The sequence below is a fragment of the Balaenoptera acutorostrata genome, chromosome 8 (genome assembly GCF_949987535.1).
Source record: "Balaenoptera acutorostrata chromosome 8, mBalAcu1.1, whole genome shotgun sequence".
Taxonomy (NCBI): domain Eukaryota; kingdom Metazoa; phylum Chordata; class Mammalia; order Artiodactyla; family Balaenopteridae; genus Balaenoptera; species Balaenoptera acutorostrata.
The window spans coordinates 91,596,581-91,618,601 of NC_080071.1; the positions used below are offsets into that span (position 1 = coordinate 91,596,581).

Consider the following 22,021-nt stretch of genomic DNA (forward strand, 5'->3'; position numbering starts at 1 on the left):
CTTTTTTTAATCAATCATTACAAATTGGGCCTTTTGCATCAAAACAATTTCTGCTTCTTGAAATATTTTAAGTTCTCCAAAACTTTCTCTTTCTGAGTTTATTCGATTTTAATTTTGGCTTTGGGGTCTGGGTTACAACTCATTTCAAAAATATAAACAGCACTTAGAAACGAATCCTGGGTTACCAAAAATCTATGAATCGTGAGCTGTTACTACCAGAAGGGATTGAGATCACCAGGATCAACATCTTTGTTGTGCAAGAAAAGAGAGATAGCTGAGGACAAAGGCCCTCACTTCATCCAAGGCCACCACTTAGCTAGTGACAGCCCGGAGAATCCCAACTCGCTCCAGCAGGCCACACCATCGTTCCTGGTGTTTGATTCATAGTATTTCTTTTTCTCACATATCTCTAGCATTTATACAAAGTTTTTATTTTCACTATTATGCCCCTATTTTCTTTGCATGAATCCATTTTTAACTATAAAATTAATCAAAAGTCCTAGGAAAGATGAACCATGGCTTCCTATTAATTAGAATTCTAGGTACTTCTTGGATGCCGTTTATTAAATAGCTCATATCTTGCCTCTCAACAAATTCAACATTTGCCTCATAAATCACTGGCTGCTTATAGTGGAAACATAGCACAGCAAAAGCTGAGCAGGTCATGGAATTCAACCATTTATCTTGAGAAAGAGAAAAGCTGGCCAGGCACACACAGCCAGGACTTGGATTCTCCAGTGGCACATAAAAGATTTCACAGAACATCAGTATCAGAGACAGCCACGCCCTGATCATATCTGAACACTGACAAGAAGAAAACAAAAATCACCAGACACTCCTCATCCTGGATCATAGGCGTGACCACTGCTTCTGTATCAATTTCAGCTTTAGCTGTGAGATTTGGTAAGATACCCAATCATAAAATTACTCCTTCTCGACAGCATTCAATCCGGGGCAAAGTCCCATTTCCTCAAGCCTTCCACAAAATCATCTATGATGAGTTCAAATCCTATCATAAGCCCTTCCTAACACCCTCTGGCTGAGATGCCCTGTGGTTCACCAGCGTGTGTGTCCTTCCTCCCTGCCACAAGCAATAGACCCAACTTGTTCAATCTCAGGTGTCCCGTTATTTTAATTTTACCTGTGAGCACCATGGCCTTAGAGCCTGTCATTTTTTATATTTTTTTGAGAAGACACAACAAAGAACAAGAAACGCCCAGTCTTACCTGGAGGAGGGTAGCGCGTGCTGGCCAGGAGCCGCTGAACCTGCTCGGAGGTTAGGGTTGTGATGGGTGTCAGCAGTTTCTGCTCCAGGCTGGGCAGCTCCCGGAAGGTACTCACTGAGAACACGTATTCAGGGCTCAGGGAGATCTTCACCAACTGCTCCTGGTCTGCGCTCCTTGCGATTATAAGTGGCGCCACGCCAAACTGCTTGAGCTCTGCTGCTGATTCATCTACCTCATCATCAGACTTCCCGGAAGAAATGAGGATCAAGAACTGAGGGACACCCTCTTCAATCCGGCTCCCCAGAGGCCTCTTGAAGATATTCCTTGACACGTACTCCAGGGCGCTCCCAATGTTGATCTGCCTCCCGCCTTTGGGCCGCAGCCGCCTCACCGCGTTCTGCACCTCGTCCTTGCTGGAGTGGGCATTCAGCAGGAACTCCACCCTGGGGTCCTCGCTGAACTGGATGACCGCCACCCGGGTCATGTCGAAGCCCACATCCAGGTAGTCAACCAGCCTCTCGATGAGGGTACGGATGTACTGAAACTCGGGGCTGGCGCTTTGGGACCCATCGATGAGAAAGACCACATCCCTCTTGCCACCGACACCTGTGAATCAAACGTTATCATAGGGCTTCAGCTTCATGGACACCAAATTCTTAGTGTTAATGAACAGCCTCCCAATTTGTCACAGAATTGCCACCTGACCGGTAAGGTATCCTAATTCAGACTATTTGAGTTAGAATACCAGTCCCAGGAGAGAGTCCTGGGCATTTCAGTGATTACAAGTCAGAGAGAAGAGGAGGAACCAGCAAAGGGCAAGGAAAAGTAAGTCAGCAGGAGGAAGAACCTAGACACACAGGAGCCAGGTCTAGACCTAGTGGGGATGGGGTTTCGGGAAGGAGGGGATCGAACCTGTGACAGATGACACTCATAGGTCAAGTGGGACAGTGCCCGACAACTGACTACTGGGATTTGCCAGATGGAGGGACCTTGACCAGAGCACTTTCTGTGGAGCAGGGAGAGCAAACAACAGGTTAGGGTGTGTTCAGAGAAGAATTGTAGACAGCAACACTTTATAAAGGAGCCTGGAGCACTCCTGCAGGGGGGAGCAGCTCATCCAGGGAGAGTTTTTACGAGAAAAGAAAAAGCATTGCGTTTGTATCGTGAAAGGAATTACCCAGTACGTCAGAGAACTGGTGATGCAGGAGAGAGAAGGAGAGTTGCAGGTGACACCCTTGAGTAGGGAAGCGGTGAGGCTGCCCAGGGAAGCAGGGACACTTCATCCAAGTAACGGGAGGGAAGCCGAGACATGGACACTGATGCTGGGACAGACTGAGTATGGCTTCTGGAAGTTCTTTTTCGATTTACTTATATTTTCTCAGTGAAATTGGAATCAAGATCACCAGCTCAGAGTAAGCTGAGGGAGGAGAAGTGTAGAAGAAGCAGGAGAAGGAGAAGGTAGAAAACAGTCATCTTGAAGAGTGGGAGAGCCGATGGACCAGGAGTCGTACTGTTGTAGAAACATAGGCTTGTGTATAAGTAAGCTGCACACACACGATGACAGCATTTCCAAAGTGCCTTCTTGGGAGTACCAATGCACCGTAAAAAAGATGGAGGGGATGAGAGGGGCAAGATGGCGGAAGAGTAAGACGTGGAGATCACCTTCCTTCCCACAGATACAGTAGAAATACATCTACACGTGGAACTGCTCCTACAGAACACCCACTGAACGCTGGCAGAAGATGTCAGACCTCCCAAAAGGCAAGAAACTCCCCCCGTACTTGGGTAGGGCAGAAGAAAAAAGGAAAAACAGAGACAAAGAATAGGGACAGGACCTGCACCAGTGGGAGGGAGCCGTGAAGGAGGAAAGGTGTCCACACACTAGGAGCCCCTTCGCGGGCGGAGACTGCGGGTGGCGGAGGGGGGAGCTTCGGAGCCACGGAGGAGAGCGCAGCCACAGGGGTGCGGAGGGCAAAGCGGAGAGATTCCCGCACGGAGGCTCAGCGCCGAGCAGCACTCACCAGCCCGAGAGGCTTGTCTGCTCCCCCGCCAGGGTGGGCGGGGCTGGGAGCTGAGGCTCGGGCTTCGGTCGGATCACAGGGAGAGGACTGGGGTTGGCGGCGTGAACACAGCCTGAAGGGGCTAGTGCACCATGGCTAGCCGGGAGGGAGTCCGGGAAAAAGTCTGCAGCTGCCGAAGAGGCAAGAGACTTTTTCTTACCTCTTTGTTTCCTGGTGCGCAAGGAGAGGGGATTCAGAGCGCCGCCTAAACGAGCTCCAGAGACTGGCGCGAGCCGCGGCGATCAGCGCAGACCCCAGAGACGGGCATGAGACGCTAAGGCTGCTGCTGCAACCACCAAGAAGCCTGTGTGCGAGCACAGGTCACTCTCCACACCGCCCCTCCCGGGAGCCTGTGCAGCCCACCACCGCCAGGGTCCCGTGATCTGGGGACAACTTCCCCGGGAGAACGCACGGCGCGCCTCGGGCTGCTGCAACGTCACGACGCCTCTGACGCCGCAGGCTCACCCCGCCTCCTCCGTAGCGCTCCCTCCCCCCGCCTGAGTGAGCCAGAGCCCCCGAAGCAGCTGCTCCTTTAACCCCATCCTGTGTGAGCGAAGAACAGACACCCTCAGGCGACCTACACGCAGAGGCGGGGCCACATCCAAAGCTGAACCCCGGGAGCTGTACGAACAAAGAAGAGAAAGGGAAATCTCTCCCAGCAGCCTCAAGAGCAGCGGATTAAAGCTCCGCAAACAACTTGATGTGCCTGCATCTGTTGAATACCTGAATAGACAACGAATCAGCCCAAATTCAGGAGGTGGACTTTGGGAGCAGGAGATATTAATTTTTCCGCTTTTTCTTTTTTTGTGAGTGTATATGTGTATGCTTCTGGGTGAGATTTTGTCTGTATAGCTTTGCTTTCACCATTAGTCCTAGGGTTAGGGCCGTCTGTTTTTTTTTTTGTTTTTTTTTTTTTTTACTTAAAAAAAATTGTTTTTTCCTAATAAATGTTTTCTTAATAATTTTTTCCTTATTTTCTATTTTTAGAAATTAAAAAAAATTTTTAATAAGTTTTTTCATATTTTTTATTTTAAAAAATTAAAATTTTTTTCTTAATAATTTTTTTCTTATTTTTTATTATAAAAAATTAATAAATCTATTTTTAAAAATTAAAAAAAAATTTCTGAATACATTTACTCTTAATAATTTTTTTTCTTATTTTTTATTATAATAGCTTTATTTTATTTTATTTTATCCTCTTTCTTTCTTTCTTTCTATTTTTTTCTCCCTTATATTCTGAGCTGTGTGGATGAAAGGCTCTTGGTGCTCCAGCCAGGCATCAGGGCTGTGCCTCTGAGGTGGGAGAGCCAACTTCAGGACACTGGTCCACAAGAGACCTCCCAGCTCCACATAATACCAAACGGCGAAAATCTCTCAGAGGTCTCCATCTCAACATCAAGACCCAGCTTCACTCAACGACCAGCAAGCTACAGTGCTGGACACCCTATGCCAAACAACTAGCAAGACAGGAACACAGACCCATCCATTAGCAGAGAGGCTGCCTAAAATCATAAGGCCACAGACACCCCAAAACACACCACCAGACGTGGACGTGCCCACCAGAAAGACAAGATCCAACCTCATCCACCAGAACACAGGCACTAGTCCCCTCCACCAGGAAGCCTACACAACCCACTGAACCAACCTTAGCCACTGGGGACAGATACTAAAAGCAACGGGAACTACGAACCTGCAGCCTGTGAAAAGGAGACCCCAAACACAGTAAGATAAGCAAAATGAGAAGACAAAAAAACACACAGCAGGTGAAGGAGCAGGGTCAAAACACATCAGACCTAACAAATGAAGAGGAAATAGGCAGTCTACCTGAAAAAGAATTCAGAATAATGATAGTAAAGATGATCCAAAATCTTGGAAATAGAATAGACAAAATTCAAGAAACATTTAACAAGGATGTAGAAGAACTAAAGAGGAACCAAGCAACAATGAAAAACACAATAAATGAAATTAAAAATACTCTAGACGGGATCAATAGCAGAATAACTGAGGCAGAAGAACGGATAAGTGACCTGGAAGATGAAATAGTGGAAATAACTACTGCAGAGCAGAATAAAGAAAAAAGAATGAAAAGAATTGAGGACAGTCTCAGAGACCTCTGGGACTACATTAAACGCACCAACATTCGAATTATAGGGGTCCCAGAGGAAGAAGAGAAAAAGAAAGGGACTGAGAAAATATTTGAAGAGATTATAGTTGAAAACTTCCCTAATATGGAAAAGGAAATAGTCAATCAAGTCCTGGAAGCACAGAGAGTCCCATACAGGATAAATCCAAGGATAAACACGCCAAGACACATATTAATCAAACTATCAAAAATTAAATATAAAGAAAACATATTAAAAGAAGCAAGGGAAAAACAACAAATAACACACAAAGGAATCCCCATAAGGTTAACAGCTGATCTTTCAGCAGAAACTCTGCAAGCCAGAAGGGAGTGGCAGGATATACTTAAAGTCATGAAGGAGAAAAACCTACAACCAAGGTTACTCTACCCAGCAAGGATCTCATTCAGATTTGATGGAGAAATTAAAACCTTTACAGACTAGCAAAAGCTGAGAGAGTTCAGCACCACCAAACCAGCTTTACAACAAATGCTAAAGGAACTTCTCTAGGCAAGAAACACAAGAGAAGGAAAACACCTACAATAACAAACCCAAAACATTTAAGAAAATGGGAATAGGAACATACATATCAATAATTACCTTAAATGTAAATGGATTAAATGCTCCCACCAAAAGACACAGACTGGCTGAATGGATACAAAAACAAGACCCATATATATGCTGTCTACAAGAGACCCACTTCAGACCTAGGGACACATACAGACTGAAAGTGAGGGGATGGAAAAAGATGTTCCATGCAAATGGAAATCAAAAGAAGGCTGGAGTAGCAATTCTCATATCAGACAAAATAGACTTTAAAATAAATACTATTACAAGAGACAAAGAAGGACACTATATAATGATCAAGGGATAGATCCAAGAGGAAGGTGTAACAATTGTAAATATTTATGCACCCAACATAGGAGCACCTCAATACATAAGGCAAATACTAACAGCCATAAAAGGGGAAATTGACAGTAACACAATCATAGTAGGGGACTTTAACACCCCACTTTCACCAATGGACAGATCATCCAAAATGAAAATAAATAAGGAAACACAGCTTTAAATGATACATTAAACAAGATGGACTTAATTAATATTTATAGGACATTCCACCCAAAAACAACAGAATACACATTTTTCTCAAGTGCTCATGGAACATTCTCCAGGATAGATCATATCTTGGGTCACAAATCAAGCCTTGTTAAATTTAAGAAAATTGAAATCGTATCAAGTATCTTTTCCGACCACAACGCTATGAGACTAGATATCAATTACAGGAAAAGATCTGTAAAAAATACAAACACATGGAGGCTACACAATACACTACTTAATAACGAAGTGATCACTGAAGAAATCAAAGGGAAAATCAAAAAATACCTAGAAACAAATGACAATGGAGACACGACGACCCAAAACCTATGGGATGCAGCAAAAGCAGTTCTAAGAAGGAAGTTTATAGCAATACAATCCTACATCAAGAAACAGGAAACATCTCGAATAAACAACCTAACCTTGCACCTAAAGCAATTAGAGAAAGAAGAGCAAAAAAACCCCAAAGCTAGCAGAAGGAAAGAAATCATAAAGATCAGATCAGAAATAAATGAAAAAGAAATGAAGGAAACAATAGCAAAAATCAATGAAACTAAAAGCTGGTTCTTCGAGAAGATAAACAAAATTGATAAACCATTAGCCAGACTCATCAAGAGAAAAAGGGAGAAGACTCAAATCAATAGAATTAGAAATGAAAAAGGAGAAGTAACCACTGACACTGCAGAAATACAAACGATCATGAGAGATTACTACAAGCAACTCTATGCCAATAAAATGGACAACTTGGAAGAAATGGACAGATTCTTAGAAATGCACAACCTACCAAGACTGAACCAGGAAGAAATAGAAAATATGAACAGACCAATCACAAGCACTGAAATTGAAACTGTGATTAAAAATCTTCCAACAAACAAAAGCCCAGGACCAGATGGCTTCACTGGCGAATTCTATCAAACATTTAGAGAAGAGCTAACACCTATCCTTCTCAAACTCTTCCAAAATATTGCAGAGGGAGGAACACTCCCCAACTCATTCTACGAGGCCACCATCGCCCTGATACCAAAACCAGACAAAGATGTCACAAAAAAAGAAAACTACAGGCCAATATCACTGATGAACATAGATGCAAAAATCCTCAACAAAATACTAGCAAACAGAATCCAACAGCACATTAAAAGGATTATACACCATGATCAAGTGGGGTTTATTCCAGGAATGCAAGGATTCTTCAATATACACAAATCAATCAACGTGATACATCATATTAACAAATTGAAGGAGAAAAACCATATGATCATCTCAATAGATGCAGAGAAAGCTTTCGACAAAATTCAACACCCATTTATGATAAAAACCCTGCAGAAAGTAGGCATAGAGGGAACTTTCCTCAACATAATAAAGGCCATATATGACAAACCCACAGCCAACATTGTCCTCAATGGTGAAAAACTGAAACCATTTCCACTAAGATCAGGAACAAGACAAGGTTGCCCACTCTCACCACTATTATTCAACATAGTTTTGCAAGTGTTAGCCACAGCAATCAGAGAAGAAAAAGAAATAAACGGGATCCAAATCGGAAAAGAAGAAGTAAAGCTGTCACTGTTTGCAGATGACATGATACTATACATAGAGAATCCTAAAACTGCCACCAGAAAACTACTAGAGCTAATCAATGAATTTGGTAAAGTAGCAGGATACAAAATTAATGCACAGAAATCTCTTGCATTCCTATATACTAATGATGAAAAATCTGAAAGTGAAATTAAGAAAACACTCCCATTTACAATTGCAACAAAAAGAATAAAATATCTAGGAATAAACCTACCTAAGGAGACAAAAGACCTGTATGCAGAAAATAATAGGACACTGATGAAAGAAATTAAAGATGATACAAATAGATGGAGAGATATACCATGTTCTTGGATTGGAAGAATCAGCATTGTGAAAATGACTCTACTACCCAAAGCAATCTACAGATTCAATGCAATCCCTATCAAACTACCACAGGCATTTTTCACAGAACTAGAACAAAAAATTTCACAATTTGTATGGAGACACAAAAGACCCCGAATAGGCAAAGCAATCTTGAGAACGAAAAATGGAGCTGGAGGAATCAGGCTCCCTGACTTCAGACTATATTACAAAGCTACAGTAATCAAGACAGTTTGGTACTGGCATAAAAACAGAAATATAGATCAATGGAACAGGATAGAAAGCCCAGAGATAAACCCACGCACATATGGTCACCTTATCTTTGATAAAGGAGGCAAGCATATACAGTGGAGAAAAGACAGTCTCTTCAATAAGTGGTGCTGGGAAAATTGGACAGGTACATATAAAAGTATGAAATTAGAACACTCCCTGACACCATGCTCAAAAATAAACTCAAAATGGATTAAAGACCTAAGTGTAAAGCCAGACACTATCAAACTCTTAGAGGAAAACATAGGCAGAACACTCTATGACATAAATCGCAGCAAGATCCTTTTTGACCCAGCTCCTAGAGAAATGGAAATAAAAACACAAATAAACAAATGGGACCTAATGAAACTTAAATGCTTTTGCACAGCAAAGGAAACCATAAACAAGACCAAAAGACAACCCTCAGAATGGGAGAAAATATTTGCAAATGAAGCAACTGACAAAGGATTAATCTCCAAGATTTACAAGCAGCTCGTGCAGCTCAATAACAAAAAAACAAACAACCCAATCCAAAAATGGGGAGAAGACCTAAATAGACATTTCTCCAAAGAAGATATACAGATGGCCAACAGACACATGAAAGAATGCTCAACATCCTTAATCATTAGAGAAATGCAAATCAAAACTACAATGAGGTATCATCTCACTCCTGTCAGAATGGCCATCATCAAAAAATCTAGAAACAATAAATGCTGGAGAGGGTGTGGAGAAAAGGGAACACTCTTGCACTGTTGGTGGGAATGTAAATTGATACAGCCACTATGGAGAACAGTATGGAGGTTCCTTAAAAAACTAAAAATAGAACTACCATACGACCCAGCAATCCCACTACTGGGCATATACCCTGAGAAAACCATAATTCAAAAAGAGTCATGTACCAAAATGTTCATTGCAGCTCTATTTACAATAACCAGGACATGGAAGCAACCAAAGTGTCCATCATCGGATGAATGGATAAAGAAGATGTGGCACATATATACAATGGAATATTACTCAGCCATAAAAAGAAATGAAATGGAGGTATTTGTAATGAGGTGGATGGAGTTAGAGTCTGTCATACAGAGTGAAGTAAGTCAGAAAGAGAAAAACAAATACAGTATGCTAACACATATATATGGAATCTAAGGAAAAAAAAAAAAAAAGGTCATGAAGAACCTAGTGGCAAGATGGGAATAAAGACACAGACCTACTAAAGAATGGACTTGAGGATATGGGGAAGGGGAGGGGTGAGATGTGACAGGGTGAGAGAGTGTCATGGACATATATACACTACCAAATGTAAAATAGATAGCTAGTGGGAAGCAGCCGCATAGCACAGGGAGATCAGCTCGGTGCTTTGTGACCACCTAGAGGGGTGGGATAGGGAGGGTGGGAGGGAGGGAGATGCAAGAGGGAAGAGATATGGGAACATATGTATATGTATAACTGATTCACTTTGTTTTAAAGCAGAAACTAACACACCATTGTAAAGCAATCATACTTCAATAAAGATGTTAAAAAAAAAAGATGGAGGGGGGATAAATTGGGAGTTTGGGATTGACATAGACACGCTACTATATTTAAAATAGATAACCAACAAGGACCTAATGTATAGCACAGGGAACTCTACTCAATATTCTGTAATAACCTAAATGGGAAAAGAATTTTAAAAATAATAGATATATGTACATGTATAACTGAATCACTTTGCTGCACACCTGAAACAAACACAACATTGTAAATCAACTAGACTCCAGTATAAAGTAAAAACTAAAAAAAAGAAAAGAAAAGAAAAAGGACTTCTGTAGCCAAACAAGTTTTGGAAATGTTATGTTCGCTTATTGTACTGGGGATACACAAAACATATCAATTAGGGCAAAACCAAAACCAAAAAGACCCTCACTTCATTTATCCCACTGCCTTCCCAAATTTATTTGATGGCAAGCCCTCTAGAACATTCCAGGGAAGGCTTGCAGGGCGTGCTGCACTCTGCGTGGACATGAGTGAGGGGAAGCAATCCCTCTCTGCAGCACCATGCCACTCACCCTTCCTCCCTCATCCGCCCAGACAGCACTGTGTCCTGCATCGACTTTTCTCTCACTTGCTTTTACTCTTCCCTCCCCCTTCCCCACCAGCCCTTCCTATTTTCCCCTCCCCAAGCCTTGACGTGGATGGTTCTGTAGAATGTGAACCACACAGGAGCGAGGATGCATGTGCCTGTTCACCACTGTGCCCTCCCCACCCGAGTGTCCAGGGAGGGCAGGCCCTCTGTGGGCATTTTTGGAAGGGTGGGTCTATCTGAGTCCCCTTCCTTCTGAGTAAGTGAGGTTCCCTCCACTTTCCAGTTCATTGTATCAGGCCTAGGAAAGGGGAACAGGAAGGAGGAAATAGAATAAGCCGAGGTCATAACAGCCAGGTGGCCTTCCTGCCAGTTAAGACACTTACTTCTCAGCACCAAGCAAATTCAAAAGCAATCTTCACACGTTGGCTCTGGAAATAACAGTATTTCAGAGACCGTGCTCCAGCTTGATAGACCACCTGTGTTCAAACTCCCTCCTCGATCACAGGAGGCTGCCAGCTGGACCGACCGACCAGGGGAAGCCTGGACCCGGCATTGAACTGGAACTATCAATTAGATGGCCTGTCTCTTCGGTTAGCTATACAGAGCCTTTATGCAGAATTAGGGGTCTGAGCTGAAAGCCAAGCCTACGCCCATCTTTGAGACTTGAATTTGGCCAAAAACATGAACCTTAGCATCTCCCCAAGCCATTTCTGACACCGAGCCCACGTAGTTCCTGATTCTTCGCGTAACTCTGGTTTTCACTCCCTACAGCTGAGGAAACAAAACTGAGAATACTTTGTAACTCACAGTCCAAACAAGTAGCCCCAGATATTTCAAGGAATGAAGAGCCAAAGAATCTGCTCCTTACCCGGGCTCGTTACAGGGACCAGAGATGCCCTCAACCTGCCCAGCTCCTCGCGGCTGAGCTGGGTCACTCTGTCGGAGATGACCTGTTGGACGGTCCCCAGCTGCCGGAAGGTGGGAATGGCCACTGCGAAGTCCGGGATGAGGGAGATGGTCTGCATCTCGGTGATGTCAGCGTTCCCGATGCCGATGCCGATGGGCACGGCCCCTCCCCTCTTCAGGACCACCGAGGGGCCGCTCACATCATCCCCAGACCTGTCGGCCGTGAGGACAATCAGGAGCTGGGGGACGCCTTCCGCTATGCGGCTCCCGGCGGAACCAATCAGGATGTTCCTCAGGACAAAGTCCAGGGCGGCCCCGGTGTTGGGGGTTGGCCCGCCCAGCAGGGTCATCCCGCGGATGGCACCAACGATGCTCTGCTGGTCCATGTAGGAATTCAGGTAGAACTCGGGCCTGGTCCGGTCGCTGTACTGCACCACAGCTACGCGCACCCGGTCCGCACCCACGTCCAGGCTCTCCACCACTCTCTGGACAAACTCTTTCAACAGCGGGAAGCCGCTCCTGACACCCTCGGAGCCGTCAATCAGAAACACCACATCCTTTTCACCTGAAACTAGAAGGAAGACAGCCTCTGTGACTCACACGGGACACAATAGGGATAATTTCATACCAATTTGTGGTGGACCGAATAACTCCTAAGATATCCAACTCCTAATCCCTGGAATTTATATGGAAGAAAATCTGCAGGTGTGATTAAATTAAGGATTAGAGGGATGGGGAGATTGCCCTGGATTATCCAGGTAGATCCAGTGTAATCAATCATGTGTCCTTATAAAAGGGAGATAAGAGGATTAGAGTTAGAGGGAGAAGAGGTAAGGATGGAAACAAGAGGCCAGAGATACGAGAAGATCTGCTTTGAAGATCTGCTGGCTTTGAAGATGGAGGAGGGGGCCATGGACCAAGGATGCAGGCAGCCCCTAGACACTGGAAAAGATAAGGAAGTGGGTAATCGGCCAGAACCTCCAGAAGGAAAGCAAGCATGTTGACGCCTCGATTTTAGCCCAGTAAAACAGGTTTTGGATTTCTGACCTCTAAAACTTAAGATAGTAAATTCATTTTGCTTTAAGCCACTAAATTTATCATAATTTATTAAAGCAGGATTAGGAAACTGATGCACCAATACATACAGATAGCCCTTTTATTTTAGAACTTTTCCATGTTTGAACAGTATTGTTAACTTTCAACATTGTACTCAAGAAGAAATGTTCGGGGCAGGGAGAGAGACATGGTCGGCAGAGTCTGCACAACCATTAGCACTTTATAGATGAGAGGTTTCGAATGATGTACTGCAAGTCACAGCGGATCAATGGGGGAAAATGTAACCCAGATGTCCAGGTTACAACCCAAAACCAACAGCGAACGTGCTCAATAGTCAATGTAGAGAAGCTCTATATTCTCTATTTTCAATCAAAGGGATTATATGTGAAATTAATTACTCTTTTTGCTGCAGTTTTATCACCAAATGCAAAGTGGTTAAGCATGAAGTCATGGTAACAAAGATTAGTACTGAAAAACTTTAATGCAGCGTTTATAACGGGAACGTGCCTGCCTCTCTTCATGCTTTATGGTTTTCATGAATGCAGAGAATGAATTATGACCAGTGATACCCACTTAAAATAAGAAATCGGGGAAATATATGAAGATGAAGACCGTTTTAGCTCTAATGTAACCGTGTTATATGGCTTTTATTATATATATAGTAAAAACTGTGTTTTTTTTAAAAAAAAGGATTGTTTTTAACCACTGCTATAGCTAAATCTTTATAATGTATCCTACTACAAAACATTCTAGTGTCCTTAAAAATAATCACCCTGATTCTCCTGTTTTGCCCTAGAGAGCAGTTAGAGAGTCATCTCGGGGAAAGAAAAGTCATATTCCATTGTTCCTGCAGAAATCACCTATCTTTCTTGGAAACCCAAGGAGGGCTTCTACCCTGAGACCGGGAGCCAGCGGCCTACCATCAACTCAAGCATGGGACAATTGGGCTGCAGAAGCAACCAGAAGTTCTATGCCTTACCTGGTGTTGGCGCCCCATTTTGCACCGATTTTAAGAGGTTTACGATCTGTGGTTGAAGGTCTCCAATCTTGGGAAGTGACTCCGCAGCCAGGATAAAGGCGGGGGATGGTACTATCTGCTCCAACTCGGCAGGGTCTGCGTTCTTGGCCTGGAGGATGAAGGGCACCACCCCAGTCTGTTTCAGGTTGAGAGCTGGCCTGTCCACACGATCGGATGACCTTCCCGCCACCAGCAGCACCAGGAACTGAAGCACTCCGTCCTCGACCCGGCTTCCAGTGGACTTCACAAAGATGTACCTCTGCACGTAGTCCAGGGCATAGCCCAGGTTGAGGGCTTTGCCCGTCTTGATCTTCATTCTCTTCACGAGATTCAGGATCTCTGGCTTGTTCTGGTGCTCATCAAAACGGGACTCCACCCTGACATCATCGCTGTACTGAGCCACCGCAATCCGGGTCCTGTCAGGTTTCACATCCAGCTCATCAATGACCTTGTAGAGGAAGTCGCGGACAGCAGGGAACTGGCCCACGAGATTGGCTGAGCCATCAAAGAGGAACAGGATGTCTCGCTTGCTCTCTACAATGGAAGTGAGTTAGGACACAGTGAGGGGCAAGAACACAACAGGCACCAAACTGACCTGAGCCCAGAACCACCAGCTTTTGGTAAGGGGAGTTCACAAAATTCATCTGATGATCACTGTACCAGCAAGGGAAGAGAAAACCCACACCAGGTGTCTTTCAAATGCCCCCTTTCATCTATGCACAGGATTAGGACAACTAGATTGGTCTGCCCAACCTTACATCATGCTTCCTCAACAAAGCAGGCCAAAGAAAAGCCCAGAGGGTCCTGTTCTTATATCATGTGGCAACCACTCTAGGAGAACAGACAGTGTTTTCAAATTGTTACAAAGAGAACTATGGAAAATATGGTCCTGTTTTTCTTCTGCTTAAAAATTGATCTGTCTCTAGTGACAAAGGCTGATATGGGTTATCCACCTGACACATAGACATGCTCTAATTAGATTCTCTTTTCATTAAATTTGAGCTTATGGGTTAGAACCCAAAATAGTGTCCATTATCGGTCTGTGGGTCAGGATCTCTGTCAGTGATTTCCAATCTGCTGTGATCAGACAACAGAAAACACGGACATAGGGGGCTACAGCATGTCATGTGAACATTATTTTCGGCACAAACGGTTCTTAGAACTATTTTGATTATGTTTCAGCGGGATCTATCTTGCTACCCATCTGTGTGATGTCAGCCACTCGTAGATCTAAGAGTCTGTATCTCATCACCCTAGTAATCTGCAGTCATCATCACCATCCAGACTTCCTTTGGAAGCCGTTTTGCCATCACATAAAGATACAGCCTTCATTGGGTTTATGACAAATAACTTTCTAGATACAGCAGATTTGGAACATAAAAATATCATATCAGGAAAATCCTTTCCATTTTTAAATGCTCCCAATGCATACTCATGTATGAAAGAGAATCCATCTCTCTCTGTCTTTCTCTGTTTTTCTCCCATTTCCATCTGGATTTGCTCACCAGAATCTTCAGAGGCATTGGGGCAAAATAAATAAATAAGTAAAGCTTCTGAATCAAGAGTGGGATAACCTGGACAGAACATAAGCTGGATTTTCTAGACTTTCTTTCATGAACCAACACCCTTTAGACAGAGCATCTAAGCTTGCTGGTACAGTGTCTCAAACCCCCCTTCAAAATCCTTCAACCAAAGAGAGCCCATCATCTTTCTATAGCTTATTGCCACGCTCTGGAGTTCAGATCGGGCCATCTGCCTGCCAAAGTGGTGTCAGGGGGGAAGAGGGAGCCCGGAGCAGTCGGAGAGCGTTACCTGGCTGGGCGAGTGGCACTTCCTCCACACCTCCACTAACATAAGTGGTTAGGGGCTGAATCAGCTGCTGAGGCAAAGCAGGCAGGGAGCTGAAATCATCCATGAGATACACCAGGCTTGGGTTAAAAGCAATCTGCTCAAGCTCTGCCTTATTGGCCTGGCTAGTGCCCACACAAAAGGTCAGGATGCCTGCGCGTGCTAGGGCATTGGCAGCTTGCAAATAGGAGTCCTCAGACTGCCCGGCTGTGAGCAGGAGCAGGAGTTGCGGCACCTGGTCCCGGATCCTGCTGCCGCCAGCTTCGGTGAAGTGGTTGTCGTGGACATAGCTTAGGGCTGCGCCCGTGTTCCGGCCCAAACCCCCCTTGAGCTGCAGCTGCCTCACATGAGCTAGCAAATCTGGCTTGGTCTGGTAGGTGTTTAGAGAGAACTCCGTCACCGGAGTGTCACTAAATTGCACTAAACCGACACGAATATGGTCGCTTCCAACATCAAGGCTGTTAACTACGTTCATGACAAAGTCCCGCACGTAAGGGAAATTGGTCTTTCCAACGTTGAACGATCCATCCAAAAGAAAGATGATATCCCTTTTGTTTACGTGAACTGCAGTGGAGCACAGAAAACAAAGTGAGACATACACAACCGCAGAGGGCTTCCTCATGTGTGCCCACAGCCCAGGCACACATGCCAACATGTAGAACACAGAGAACATCAGTGAGGCCAAGCACGTCCATCTCGTAAAATATGGCAGAAAGCTGCATATTTTCCTCCAGTGGGGGCTGGTGTTTGTGAGGAGTATTGATAGCCGACATTACGAAACCAAGTTGGCTCACAGAGAGATACAGTGCCAAAAGCTAGAATGTTTACAACCAACAAAGGTGATCAGAATCCTTGAAACAGAACATTCCTTCCCTGGAAATGAATTCTGCAAGGGTGTTGCTCCTTTCTGCATCACTCGGCTTATGACCACGCTCAGAGCCAGGTTTACCTGGGCGAGACTGGGTCCCCCTGGGTTTCCCTCTGCACATTTACAGAGAAATTTCCACTTACAGATAGATTAGAAGGCTTAGCCCAAGTTAACCTGAGAACATGAGTTCCCTAAGGCTAAAAAAATCAACAAAATTAGGCTATTCTCATCTTGAAATATTCCTAGGGAGGCCCACTTGTCATTCTCTACTGAGACTCTTCCATAGGAGAGTCACGGCATTGCCAGGCAATAATCCAACAAGTGTCCATGGGGATTCCTCCTGAGTGAGATCACAGGATCATGGAAACACATTAAAATGCAAAGAGACTCTTTGCTATGCTTGGCTGAGGTTGCGCTCATAAAGAATCGAAAGTACAATTCTAAAATCAGAGTGTTTTCCCCAACACATGTCACCAAATTCTTCCCCATCTCTTCCCCGAGGTTTCACTAAAATTGAAGCCTAACAACTACTTATATCCTATGTTCTATCAAATTGAACTTTGGCTCTGAAAGTGTGGATTAGAAGTCTTAAGGAAATAAAAGAGAGAGAGAGAGAGAGGATTTTAGAAGATCAGAGAGCTTGAGGAGAAAGCATGCATCCATGCACCGTAGGTCATGCACCGAACATTCTTCCAGTGGTGAAGTTTGTGAGGCGGAAAAGCTTGTTTCTGTGATATCCATCTTCTTTAAGGACGGTGAATTGCACTGATTCAATTCGTAAGCTCATTGACCGTTATCCTGTCTTTAAAAATAACTGTTCAGTGATAACCATAATAAATGAGGGGTTTGGAGAACCACTGGGTTTTTATCTGCACACGCATCCCCTCACTATGCTTCCCCATTGAAGGAAATCCCTTAAAGAGAGAGGACAGAGGATGAATGCTCTATGCTGCTTAGGTTTGGACCATTTAGAAGTGGACTGTCTACTTGGGAAAGGAAGAGCCAGGCTTCATCTTGGTGGAGGGGGGAGGGGGCTGGACAGGAGTCACCAGTAGAGACAGAACACTGGGACCTCAAGAGGGATCAGAACAGAGAGATGATCTCCTCTGCCAGAAGCTTCAAAGACAGGTGGTCTCTGGTCCTATAGCCTGAGTCACACGATTCTTATTTTATGACATTTTAAGACATACAATTGTATCACATGGTGTTTTAAGTCATGTATTTCCCAAGTCAGGGTAAAAGGAAACCCGAAATAAATCTTGTTTGCTGCTATGGTTTCCATCATTTAAAAGGTGTCTCTCAGCTGAACACAAATAAAACTTGGGTTTGCTTTTTCCCCAAAGACTCTGCCTGGAGACAGCCCTCTTATGTGTCTGACACCCTCCACACCGCACCTTCAGTGGTTCCAGAGAGGGTCCTGAGAGGCGCCAGCAAGCCAGGCAGCACACCCTGCAAAGGGGCGGCTCGGAACTCAGCAGGAATGAACACCAGGGAGGAATCGAAAGCGATCTCTTCCAGCTCAGCCCGGTCGGCCGCCTTGTTCCCGACGGCAAAGGCCATGATGCCGCTTCTCTTCAGCTCCTGGGCAGGCTGGCTGACTTCATCTAAGGACTTACCACCTGTAATCAGCACCAAAAGCTTAGGGACCCCCTCGGCGGCCCGATAGCCGGCCGGCTCCGTGAACAGGTTGTTCCGAACAAAGTCCAGAGCAGAGCCTGTGTACAAGGCCGAGCCATCCATGGGCTTCATTTTCCTCACGGCGGTCATGACCTCCCTCTTGGTGGGGTAGGTATTGAAATAAAACTCCGGCCTCACTGTGTCTGCATACTGAGCCACTGCTACTTGGATATAATCCTGTCCGATCTCCAGCCTCTGGATGACCTTGGCAACGAAGTCGCGGATTGCATTGAAGCTGACCAGTCCCAGGGCAGAAGAGCCATCCACCAGGAAAACTATGTCTCTCTTGTTGATTTCAATGACTGTAGGTAGCAACGTGACAAGGTGAGTAGAATAGCCTTACACATCACATTCAGTATGACTCTCTACACAGCTAACACCACCCAAGGAGAGTTCCCTTTGCCCTGGCCAATGTCAAGTCCATGGAAGCCCCTGAGGAATTTGTCCTAACACACCCATTAGTTATAGCTGCGTTAGTTATAGCTTCCCTACGGCTGGCAAGTGGCGCTCCCCAAACCCCCACCCTCTCTTAGTACTTTTTACAAAATAGTTGCACAAAAATCAATGTAGGTTTATTTGCCGCTTATTTACCATATTGTCACTAAAAATGTCAGAAAGCTCTTTTCTACCATAAATCCATAGCTTGGGTTTTAGAGGTGAGAACGAAGCCGTAGCTCAAATAATTAAAGAAGCAATCAGTGTCTGCTCGGAGAGCCCTGTGCTTCACAATCCTGACTTCATGAACACCTATTGCCAAGTGCAAAACTTGAAAAAGCATAAGCACCTCTGTTCCTTTTGGTACTCTTGTCCATGCCTTGATTTTTTCAGGCAAGGGGAAAAAAACACCAATTATTTGGCATCATAAACTTATAAAAAGGAAATCGATGTCAAAACTAGCAAGTGGCCCAGAAGTATTTGTATTTAAGAGAGAGGCATTGTGCAGGTCCCACGTTACATGTTAAGGTTATGATAATCCAAAGACAAACCACAAAGCAAAAACACCTTAACAAGATCACTGCCTCCAAGTGACTATGAACTTGTGTCCACCTGCCATATCGACACCCAGGCAGCACACCTGAGTCTCGGCAACCGAGGCTCATATCGGACCACAGCACCCCATCCAGAAAACGGAGAAGGCTTCCAAGACTCGTAAGATCGTAAATGGTTCAAGCAGAGGCAGGAGTGTTTGCAATTTATTAAATGATCATCTGGATATGAGGAGGCCTCATTAATGCCTGCAGTCAGATGGACGGCACCTAACACTTTAGTTCACTTGACGTTTGATTATATTGACAGCATGGGTCCAAACTCTCCTCTTTAAGAGAAAACATGTTAATGTACCATAGATACAAAGCATTCAGGGACAGGCGCGTGGGGACCACTGCTTTGGCATTAAGTCGTGGTGTAAACAGTGAATTCCAAGTCCTCCAACTCTCCATCGAGGCCTGCAGACACGTGGATTCTCCCTACACGGGGGGGCTGAGAGACCCTGAGAGCCACACCCCCTGCTTCCTCCCTCTCCCTCTCTCCATATACACCTAAAAGCCATATAAACAGCTGTGCAGTTAACCACATGTGTGCTCTCTAGACACATACAAAGACAGCGAGCACACCTGGAAACACCCACTCTCACACACGCTCCTTCCATACCGTGGATGTAGGAGTTGAAACGATAAATGCAGAGCTTCCTGAATTCAATAAGGTGTATGCAACACATGGATAGATGGAGAGGAAGGCAGATCCCTTTCATCCCCTGGTCACTGGGCTGACTCACCCCCACCTTGTCTCCTCCCTCCCCCTCCAGTAAGAGTCCTCCTCTTCCTGCTGTGAGATGCCAACAGAGCCGTCTCCCCTCTTTCACACGGCTCTGCAGGGGCTGGGTGTGAAACCCCCTTACCAAGGGGACCCTGAAGGTCCTGTAACCAGTCGACTTCAGCCCTCACCTCCCTATTGACCCACAGGATGCCAAGTCCCCTGCAGCCCTGGCAAGCTCAGGTCCGTGGCAGTCCTCTCTCTCCCACGCTCCTGTTCCCAAGCAAAATCTCCTCCAGCAAACGTCCAGCCCCCATCGCCCTTCCTCGGTGCTGTCTTCCTCTGCACCCTCCTCTTAGGGTGACTCAAGGCTACTCTTAGGTGATTCTTCTCAGTGACTTGGGGACCCTGACCTCCAATAAAGCAGGTCTTCCTATCCCTCCAGCTTCACTGAAAAAAATAGAAGCCACTGGAGGACTTCACCCAAGCTGGTGATGCTCACGCCCTAAACCAGAGGCTTCTCCAGGCTTCCGGGCATCAGTGAGCTCCAGCCCCGCCTCCCCCGACAGTTCTGGGTGCGGCCAGGCTCCCTCGTGCTGCACGACTGACCGCCACGCCTGGTACCTTGTTCCTTCTGCTTCTCGTCTGCTTCTGCCCTGCAGCTCCTCACACCAGCCTTCCCTGGCCACCTGACCTACAGCTCTCTTTCCCCCTTCTTTCCACGACAGCCCCCTTTATCGTCCTCATCTGTCTCACTCTGGGAGTAGCTTTCTGGTCGCTGGTTCACGTTTTTGTGATCTATCATCTCCCCATTATTCTGCAACGAGCCAACGGCCACATCAGCCTGGTCCACCAGCACTGCGTCCCCAGTGCTTGGCAAGGTGTCCAGCACATACCTGATAACTAAGAATATCTGTTGAATATTTACAGACGAAGCACAAAGATTAAAGACGGTTTTGTAAGTGAGGAGTGAAAGTTAGCTGGGGAAAGCTGAAATAAGGGTCTGGACTGCCATAGATAAAAATGAACTTGCAACTTCTCCTGGAACAGAAATATCCTTTCATCCTTTGTCATCAATTCAAAACACTGGAGCCCAGAAAGTCTGTGTGGGCTGCCCAGGATCACACAGCTGGTTAACATAAGACCTAGGACCAAAGGCCCGCTCTTTGAACAGCAGCCGTGGTGCTTCCTGAGTGTTTACAAAACCTATGGAAGTCATTCTTTTGTTTCCAAAAGCATGCAAGCCCAGAGAAACCTTAATATTGATAGATTGTATTCCAATCAGAGGGAAGTCTGGAAATATCAAGAGAATTTTCCGGATGTAATTTTGCGTCAATTCTTAATTTACCCCACCCAGCAATATGCCTAAAAGCATTAATAATAAAATCCCTGACAGATGGGTGAGATCACCAGTGATGTAACCTGGTCCACCTGGATCTGCCAGATTTTTACCTGCCACAGCATCAAGCACCACTGGGTTCTTACTTAAATTTTTAAATACTCTTCCCACCTCCCATGTCCGTGAAATGTATTTTCTTATGTGACTTGATTAGCTTTATCTGTTTTTTTAAAATGACTCCAGTTGGGCTCTTTTGCCAAAGGCCTCCCATCTGAGTGTATAATCTCTCCGTCAACAGAGCTACCCTACAATTCAGTAAACACAGGAAACAAGGTTTTCGTAAACATCCCCCCAAGTGAGTGCTTTGTTATTTCTTACCTCCAGAAATGCCACTCCTGCTTCGCATCACAAAACTGACTTTGGGGAGACAGTTCTCACATGTCAGCACACTCTAACGGGCTGATTTTTAGAGCTCAATGCCATTATCCTGGAGTAACTGTCTCGGAACCGTAATGATCCCCTGAGATCCATTTTTAGGATGACTGCATTATAAGTAGGTCTTTCGACGATGTTTAATAACCTCAACGTACCAGGTTTGTTGAATTAGCCTTAAAAGCACACTTCTTGACAACTCATGCTCTAACAAGAACTTTTCACTCCATCTCAGGTCTCTGGGTTTTTTGGAACACTGCAACCGTCACAGACACCACATCCAATAACTAGCTCATCTTGGAAGGACTCAGCTGTGGGTACTTACGGGTTCTCCCGAGGCAAATCATTCTGCAAGGTGCCCCCCTGACTTCTACAGAACCACACACAGACACCCCACTACCACACAGATGGTGAGAA

At 45.0% G+C, this 22,021-nt stretch overlaps 1 protein-coding gene across 12 annotated transcripts in view; it reads right to left on the bottom strand.

Moving 5' to 3' along the window:
• Positions 1 to 22,021, bottom strand: part of COL6A3 (collagen type VI alpha 3 chain) — a 93,692-nt gene that overhangs the window by 46,768 nt on the left and 24,903 nt on the right. For 9 of the 12 annotated variants that reach the window (XM_057551149.1, XM_057551158.1, XM_057551151.1 and 6 more), the window contains 5 exons: positions 17,799 to 18,383; positions 15,501 to 16,100; positions 13,650 to 14,222; positions 11,577 to 12,185; positions 1,227 to 1,832 (listed from right to left, as the gene is read on the bottom strand). In XM_057551149.1, coding sequence (XP_057407132.1) covers positions 1,227 to 1,832; positions 11,577 to 12,185; positions 13,650 to 14,222; positions 15,501 to 16,100; positions 17,799 to 18,383 — 2,973 coding nt within the window. The remainder of the gene's footprint in view (positions 1 to 1,226; positions 1,833 to 11,576; positions 12,186 to 13,649; positions 14,223 to 15,500; positions 16,101 to 17,798; positions 18,384 to 22,021) is intronic. The other 3 variants (XM_057551154.1, XM_057551159.1, XM_057551157.1) reach the window with 1 other exon arrangement.